A 9,315-nucleotide genomic window follows, 5' to 3' on the forward strand; every position below is an offset into this window, starting at 1 on the left:
ATGGGTCAGGACCTACTTTGGGTAAAAAAAACACCAAGATGGGTTTCTTGAGATGATCTCAGACATATTTAAAAAAATTGCTTTTGTGATTTATTTACGGTTAGTTGTATGATAAAAAGTATCTTGGTTGCTGAAGAGACTTGTGTTCAGTACGTTTAACTTTTTTCTAATAGTATCTTAAAATAAAATAGAAAGGCGCTGTATAAGTACAGACCATTTACCAAGTCTAAAATACGGTTAATTATAAAACAAAGATTATAAGCTTGTAGTTACAGCTCAAAGGAAGTACAGTACGTTTTATTTGAGTCCTCCACGCCTGACAGTCAAAGCTCCGGGCTGTACACAGATAATTCTACGTCATTTTTCTGCGACATAGCAGACGTTGGTCGCGTCGCACGCGGCAGCCTGTTAGGTCTTTTCAAAGTTGGTTTTCTCTCGAGACAGTTTCTGATATGACATCCAAACGAGCGCAGGGAGATTGCAGAACCACCGGCAAGAGGAAGAGGCCGAAGAGCTGCGTGGAAACACCGGAGTTGGGTGTGGACGTGGGGGACGAGCAGCTGAAGAGAGCCGTGAAGGAGGCATGGAGCCGCGGGACTCACTACAGCCAGGGTCCGTACAGGAAAACTTTGCTCACCGGTGACTTTAATTTAACCATGGAGCTCTTATTGGTCTGTGCGTACATCGCAGGGTTGTTTAACTAATTTATCAAATTTAATTTAAAAACGTTTACTCTTAACATTAGATCGCCTCAGATGCAGGAGACAATCTGACATTTAACATTTTTCAGTCGGGTCATCTGGACAGTTTCTTTTTTTTTTGTGCTGAAACGTTTCGCCTTAGATCCAGAAGGCTTCATCAGTCAAGGAAACACACAACAAAACTGATTCTTCCCCCAACAGCTTACTCCAAAGTGGACAAACCAGTTATGTTGGTGCTAAGATGGTGTCTTTGGTACGCCCCTCCTCCATTGCCGGCCCTCTTCCTTGTTGACAGTCTTGTCAAACTGGTTGAAAACAACAAAGTCCATGCTCAATAATCCAGGTATACAATCCAACATTTTTCAGTCAGGTCTGTCTCGTTGAAGTTGAGTTGACAGGACTGTCAACAAGGAAGAGGGCCGGCAATGGAGGAGGGGGCGTGCCAAAGACACCATCTTAGCACCAACAAAACTGGTTTGTTCCACTTTGGAGTAAGCTGTTGGGGGAAGAATCAGTTTTGTTGTGTGTTTCCTTGACTGACGAAGTCTTCCGGATCGAAGGCGAAACGTTTCAGCAGAAAAAAAAAGAAACTGTCCAGATGACCTGACTGAAAAATGTTGGATTGTTTACCTGGATTATTGAGCATGGACTTTTTTGTTAATCTGACATTTACCAAAGTTCATGCATTCAATGTCCAGCAATGTTCAGTCAGGTCATCGGGTTATTTTGTTAATAATACTTTATAAAGCTGTTTCTGAGACATTTCGACCTTCATCCGAAGGACTTCTTCAATCTTAGGAGTCTCCAAAACAAACTGAATTCCACAAACGGGACACTCCAATAGTGGGGGGGAGAACAAAACTGTTGGTGATAAGATGGCCTCTGGGGCCCGCCCTCCCCCCCGTCAACTCCTCTAAGGCAGCCATGCCAAAGTGGTTCAAAACACCAAAGTTCATGCTCATTAATCCAGGTATAAATCAGTGGTGTAATCTACGTGATACGCGGGCATACGGAGTATACCCACTAGAAAAGTTAAAAAATTTAAAAGTGCCCAATCATACATGACATATTGTGCACGTGTCATTGATACGTCAAACGCTTCCGTAACAATGTGTCTGTATGCAGCGCTTGTTTATTGCATTTGCTTATCCAGCGAATTATTGTATAATTAATACTTCTGTACTCACTATTTAATACTTGGGACATGTTTTGCTTTGATACTGTTTTATAAATTCTGTAACATGTTTTTAATACAAAGCCAACTGATGTACAAAGTTTGTTGTGCATTTATTCAAATATAAGCATCAGAGAAATTTATAAATGTTCAGTATACTTAAAAATCTAAATAAATTGACGATTACATTGTGCAGTGTACTTTGGTTTCTAAGCACAGTACACCCACTACAGAAAGGTAGACTGCACCACTGGTATAAAATCCAACAATGTTCAGTCAGATCTTCTGGCCCATCTTGTTTTTTCCACTCTGGGAGTTCCTGTTTGTGGGATTCAGTTTGGTTTGGTGGCTCCTCGGACTGAAGAAGTCCTTCAGATGAAGGACTCCATCCTGACTGAAGTTTTTCTTCTGCTCTGTTGCACTAAACTGTCATTTGAAGCTGCAGTTGCTGGATCCCATTTTTTCAAACCCTGGTTCCTGTTTTATGGAAACAGTTTTGACCTGTTCTTGCGTGTTGTGTGTGTAAATGTTCAGGGGTTTTAGAGCTCAACTGCTATCCTTTCCCTCACTGCACCATCAAGAACTTCATCAGGAGTGAAACCTTTGTTGAAAATCTGCAGGGAGAGTTGCTGAAGCTCAACTTCAACGAGAAGTCAAACGACCTGTACAAATTCAAACAGGTGAACGTCAGACCAAGTCAGCAGTGGGTTTTGTTCCCCAGTTACTCTATTTTTAATAACTTTTTGTTTTTTCTTCTGCAGTCTGATGATCTGAGGAGGAGAAAAGAGCCACATATCGCAGGACTCAGGTGATAATGCACATTTATAGGTTATTATTGTTTTAATCAAGAGCCACTGAGGCAGCAGTGAACAGGCAATTAATCTCTTCTGTTCCTCCAGCTTATCTCTGCTTTCAGACACACAAACCTACGGTTACTGTCAATGTTTTCTAACTCCCAGGGGAAACTTTGGGCCTTTAAAACCTGGATATAAAAGCAGGAACATTAGTGCTGAACCGTCTCTCAAGGCTCCTGTTGCACAGAGAATTAACAAAACCTAACAGGTTTTGGTTAATCTGTCGTCGTGCCTGCGACACAGAGCGTTTTATAAAAAGTGTACGATTCAAACAGCCCTGCTGCTCGTTTGTGACGGTTTTACGTTTGTGCACTTTGAAGAATATTGGAAGCACATTTTGAATCCCACTTGTTGGCTGTGACTGAGGTGTTGAAACTTAAAATATAAAATAAAAAAAACTGAGGCAGAACAGAATTGATAATAGAATAAAAACAGCCTTTATTGTCCCACAGAGGGGAAGTTCAAGTGCAACAGCAACAACAGATATAAAGGTTTACACAAAAAGTTCTCAAAATGTAAAAAAAAATATATATATATATATAAATATAAAGAAATAAGTTAAACAACAATAATAATATACAAGACAGTAGAAAATACTGTGCAGTTTTTAAAAATAGACTTGTCTAACTCGTGATTCAAGTGATGTGCAACTGATTCGAATACGTTTCCAAAATGTACACAATGTTCAATATGTATTGAACATTAGCTTTGTTTACATGGATATAAGTAATCAGATTAAACGGCCATTCAGAATAAAAATGCGTCATGTAAACGCCCTATTCGGATTATTCTTTGTTGATTCAGCTCGATCCGAATGAGACGGGTGGTTTATGCCGTTCATAATCTGAATGGTGTGCATGTAAACATTTAATCTGATCATTTTATTCCGATTGTGGAAAACTGACCTGACTGCGCATGTGCGACCTGTCAAGCTCACGTATTTCCGCCTGGCTAATGCTAATGATATTAGCATGTCGGGGAAGCAAAACATTTCTACTAGAAACTTTGAAAGAGCTCAGGATGCTCTGTATCACCTGCAGCTCAGTCAGGGAGCGCAGTGACGTCTCCACCGTCATTAAAACCTGTCGTGGGTCCATTTTGGGCGCTCAGGTTTGTTTACGTTCATCCCAGAAGTAAAACTTCTGTGTTTTGTTTTGTTTTTTTTAAAGGAAAGTTTACCACTCTGTGCATGTCAGTACTTCTGTTCAGAATAAAAGCCCGCTGCATGTAAACGCTCGTCATGATCGGATTGTGCCCATGTAAACGATACATTTGGATTATTTAATCTGAATGCACTTCAATCCGATTAAAGAATTGTGCACATGTAAACATAGCTACTGAGAAGGACAGACTATTTACAGTACATTATTATAGGCAGAGTGTTTGTTTTAGCATGTATTTAATCCTTATTGAGTTTGTTGGGAGCAGTGATAGTCGAACAGCTGCTGGGAGGAAGGACCTGCGGTAACGCTCCTTTGTGCATTTAGGAGCAGGAATCTGTCACTGAAGGAGCTGACCAGTTCAGCAACAGCTTCATGCGTGGGGCGGGAGACGTTGTCCAGCAATGATGTTATTTTAGCTGGAGTCCTTCTGTCTCCCACCACCTGCACTGGGTCCAGCACAGAGCTGGTTTCTTGATGAGCTTATCTAACCACTTTTAATCATCTCCATCAGGGGGAGCCAAAGATTACAGCTTCCTAACTGGATCCGTTGAATTAACATTTGATATGACTGCAGTTAGTTTGATTTAAGAATGAAAACAAAAATCAACTTCTCGCTCCCAGACGTAGAAGCAGACAGATGTTTGTTCTTCCAGTGTTTTTAGTTGTTAACACGTCAGTGGGCTGTTCGGCACGATTTGTATCAGATGCTGAGAGGTTGATTTTATTTTTTTTTTAGCTGAATCCTGTCAAATAAAATAACTGTATAAATTAATTGTATGTTGAGAGAAAATTCTATTTAGCGCCTGTGAAAGCTCTCCTGTTACCTTGAAAGTGAATTAACGTGCATGCTCTCCATTCATAATTGTTTTTTTTTTAGTACAAACTGTGTTTACAGCAGGCAGACTTATTCACATACTTGTGGTGTTAGTGACTGTATTTGTGGTTTAAGAAAATTTGAAATGAAACGTGTACTTTTAAAATACTTAACATAAATACTGCAGTTTTTATTTTAGAGGCTGTACTGTAGAAAAGCTGTGGTTGCAGATGATAATTATTTTAGAAAAAGTCATCACAAAGTGCAAAAATCAGACCTACATGTACTCAAAAAATAAATAAATGGTTAATGAGCTCTGTAACCCGTACGCACAAACAAACAAAACTGTGTTGGACAAAGTGAATGAGGAAAAATCAGAGTTAATCTGGTGTCAAATTTAAATGTTCAACGTTTTCGTATCGTCTCTGCCATCAGACGTCTTCGGTGTTGTAAACTCGTTGGTTTCAACTCGAGGTGGGTTCGGCTGTTTGTTGATGAAACGACGGCTGATAAATGTGGCTGTAAAAGCCGCCACACCTACAGATGAACTGCAGCTTTGGGGATTAAATATCATTAAATACACAATGACAGCCCCCTCCTCATTTGTGATAATTTATTATTCATGTTGCTGAAAATGTCACGGCGGGCTTTTGGGCAGTCTTGTGTTTGTGGAGGAGGTTGGTTGAAGCGTCAGCATTTTGTGACGGTGCAGAGAGGATCTTCACGCAGACGTGTTTGTTTCTGTAGGGCGGCTCTGTTTGAGCGTTTCCGCTCCTGGCTCGAGGAAGTGTTGGGGGTCGAGCTGGAGCCCACAGTGGATATTTCTTGTGCCAAATATGAACAAACGGGTGAGAACAGTCTGAGCTAGAAATTTTTTGCCATTTAGACATTTCTTCTTGTGACTCATCATTTCGTGCTTCCAGATGTCCTTTTGTGTCACGACGATGAACTGGAGGGGAGACGTGTTGCTTTCATTTTGTATCTTGTGCCTCCGTGGCGGAGCAGCGACGGGGGAACCCTCGATCTTTACGCGACGGACGGTAAGCGTCTCGTTCTGTGTGTGTGTGGAAGCGTTTGCTCTTTAATACAACGTGTTGTCCATCAACAGGTAGTTTCCAGCCACAGACTGTAGTGAAATCTCTTGTACCTTCTTGGAACACGCTCGTCCTCTTCGAAGTTTCTCCAGTTTCGTTTCATCAAGTGAGCATTTGGGTCTTTGTTTCCCTGTTGCACAAAAAAATATCTTAATTGGAAATCTAGTCAAGTCAACTTTATTTATAGAGCACATTGTGAAAGTGCTGAACAATAACATGAATGGGAGTAAAATTAATGAAAAATGCCACACACTAATGATAATGCTGAGGAATTAACTAAAAGCATTAAAAACGTAGGAACACAGAGCAAAACATACTAAACTCACACTGTGTTTAAATGCCAGAGACGACAGGTGTGTTGTTAGAGATTTGAACGCAGGAAGAGAGGTGGCCTGCCTGATGTTGGGGGGTGCAGGTTGTTCCAGAGTTTGGAGCCCATGACTGAAAATCAGAATCTCCGCTGAGCTTCAGTCTTGTTTTTGGAACGGCAAAAAGCAGCTGATCAGATGTTACGTTCCCTCTCAGGGCCCGAGAGGGAACGTATGGTTCCAGAAGCTCAGAGAGATAAAGGGGTGCGAGGCCATTTAGGCACTTAAAGGTCAACAGAAGAATTTTAAAGTCTATTCTAGCACGCACAGGGAGCCAGTGAAGGGAGGACAGAACGGGTGTAATATGCTCAGACCTACGAGTTCCGGTTAAGAGCCGAGCTGCAGCATTCTGGACGAGCTGGAGACGTGAGATGGAGGTCTGGCTGACCCCGGAGTGCATTACAGTAGTCCAATCGGGTCGTGATAAAGGCACGGACTAGTTTCTGAAGGTTGGGTCTGGACAACACTGGCTGTGTTAGATTGTGATTTTTTTTCCATCTTTTAGGTTTCTGAAGTTTTATCGCAGGACAAGTGTCGTCTGTCTCTGAGCGGCTGGTTTCACGGACAGTCTTTGGAACGACCTCCTCGTCACGTAGAACCGTCCGTCCCGAGGAGTCCACACATACCCAGAGATGTGAGTGTTTTTGTTTCAGGAAAATGCAATGGAGCTTCTTCTTGGTGATAATTTGGTGATGCTGCAGACAGTTTGCTTAGCTTAGCATACAGACTGGGCCTCTTCTTTCTGATGTCGCTAGTAACGACTCGATGGCCATTATTTCCTCTTTCGGCCTGATTGCATTCCTCATGTTCATGACAGGAGACAATTTTGCTTGAGTGGATCAACCCCTCGTACTTGGACATGTCCTATCAGGAGCAGATCCAGGAGGAGTTTGAAGAAAGCTCTGAAATTCAGCTCAAGGATTTTCTCAAGGTCACTTCTAATCCGTTCTTCTCAGCACTTCCTGTGCTCGCCTGATCTTGACGATTGTTTGTGTGTTTGTCTTCAGGAGGAGAAGTTCAGGGAGGTGAGTGAAGCTCTGCGACTGGCCCAGATCCAGTGGACGAAGAGAGGTCCATCCAATAAGAGGTGGGCGATCTTCAAAAGATCATTTGGTTCGTTGCCCTGATGTCGTGATGTTTGAGGATTTCTGCTTCCAGATGTTATGAGGCGGCCTCTCTGGATTCTCTGCCCGAGTGTGTGAGTTCCTGTTGGGAGCTGCTTCACTCTGAGGCGTTTTTCCTTCTCCTCTCCAACTTCACCGGCCTTCGACTGCACTACCTGTGTCCTGCTGATGATGAGGAGAAAGGAAAGGAGGACGAAGAAGAAAAAGTGGCAGGCTCTTCAACCAAAGCCTCAGCATCATCATCAACAGCAGCAGCAAATGCAAGCAGAGATAAAGGTAAGAGTGAGCTACAAAAAGGGTTAAATCATGTCATCTGGACCGGTTTCTTTAATCGAGAAACATTTCGTCCCCCATCCAGAGGACTTTGTCAGTCTACGGCCTGCCAACCAGATTGGTCCCACCTTCATTGCTGTGTTTCAAGCCAACCTCCTGTTGGAATCTCAGAAGCAGCTTTTTAACATGTGCAAACAGAGCCTAAAGGTGGCCTAAATGAAGCAATGAAGGCTACCTATGGGGCAGATCTGGTTGGCAGGCCGCACGCTGACGAAGTCCTCTGGATGGGGGACAAAACGTTTCTTCACGTATAGAAATTGGTCCAGCTGAAATGATTTAACCATTTTTTTATTATCTACCTGGATGATCGAGCTTACAGTTTTTATTTTAATCTTTTCAGAGCTGAGCACACCGGTGTGTTGTGGGGAAGTGCGTCGCTGGACGCATGGCAGCTACACTCTGCTGCATGACGGTGAAGCAGCGCAGGCAGAATATGCCCTGGACCTGATTTTACCTTTTGGCTGCTCAGGTGAACAGAAATAAAGTGAGTAAAAAAAAAAAACTCTGAATGTAACACTTACAGAAATTGTCCTTTTTATAGGCTGGAGGTCGGAGTTTGGAGGCTTCACGTGTTATGTTGCTAATGAAGAGGATGAAGAGGTGAGTGTTGATGGTTCCAGTCAACGGTACACTGCGTAACGTTGCTCACGTAGAAACTCGTTAGTAGAGTTAATCATCACTTTGTTTTCACAGCTTCTGACCGTGCATCCAGAAGACAACTCTCTCGCCCTCGTCTACAGAGACAAAGAAACGCTGAAATTTGTGAAACACGTCAATCACAAAAGTTCCTCTGTGGGCAGTTCTACAAGCAAAGGGTTTTATGATTTTTCTTTTGTCTACTATGAATAAATTCACGTCATTAATTATATATTTTGTGTGTGTTAAGGTATTTACAAAGACGAACGGACGGCACATCTTGTTAAAACTTCTCTCAATTACAGCCGAGGTTCATCATTTTTACTAAAGGACTTTTTTGAAGTCTGGTCGGATGAATAAACAATTTAAGTCAGTATTAATAAATTATCTGTTTGCTACATGATGTTAGCCACAACAAAATGTACTTTTCATCTAGTATTTCTATAGAAGCTGGACAGCCAAGCACTTTAGTTTTATTCCTGCTGCTGATTTAATTTTTAGTTAGAAAATTCACCTTTTCTCAAGTCCACATTTACTTAAAGCAAATTCTAATAAGTTTTGATTAAATAAAAATGTTTCTACAGTTGCCAACCTTTGTGTTATGAAGGGATCACCGAAGTGGCACAAACTTAAAAAAAGGGCCAAAATGTCTGTTGAACTATGAGCCACCAAGATGGCAGTGCAAGAAAAAGATTACTCAAATTAGGTTTAATCAGAATAAAAATACCAACAAAGATAAAAAAAAAAAAATAATACAATTATATACATTAACGAGTAAAGGGTGGTAGAAAATTAAAGTCTCAAAATGATCAAACAGTTGTTGGAGTTGTGCTTGAAATCAGTGTCAAACACATTTTAATTTAAGACCTATATTTTGTTATTTTTTATATCTTGTGATTCCTTGTGTATGTTCCTTTGTACTGAAACTTGGCGCAACAATTTCCTGCGGATAAGTAAAGTTATATTTTATTGTCACTCAAAATCACCCCAAAATGAGATTTACAAAAAAAAATAATAATTCAGGGTCAAATGCTACGTTTCTGCTTTTTATCTA

The 9,315-nt window shown here is 41.3% G+C and overlaps 1 protein-coding gene across 1 annotated transcript; it reads left to right on the forward strand.

The window, feature by feature from the left end:
- Positions 1-360: 360 nt before the first annotated feature.
- ogfod1 (2-oxoglutarate and iron-dependent oxygenase domain containing 1) lies at positions 361-8,518 on the forward strand. Its single transcript, XM_037696124.1, has 13 exons — positions 361-612; positions 2,410-2,555; positions 2,637-2,683; positions 5,454-5,554; positions 5,630-5,746; positions 5,815-5,906; positions 6,674-6,802; positions 6,986-7,099; positions 7,176-7,255; positions 7,327-7,568; positions 7,966-8,094; positions 8,167-8,225; positions 8,319-8,518. The coding sequence occupies exons 1-13, from the start codon at positions 453-455 to the stop codon at positions 8,472-8,474; spliced, it is 1,572 nt and encodes a 523-aa protein (XP_037552052.1). The 5' UTR covers positions 361-452; the 3' UTR covers positions 8,475-8,518.
- Positions 8,519-9,315: the final 797 nt, after the last annotated feature.

This window comes from Nematolebias whitei, chromosome 2, assembly GCF_014905685.2.
Source record: "Nematolebias whitei isolate Nwh7 chromosome 2, NemWhi1, whole genome shotgun sequence".
Lineage (NCBI taxonomy): Eukaryota > Metazoa > Chordata > Actinopteri > Cyprinodontiformes > Rivulidae > Nematolebias > Nematolebias whitei.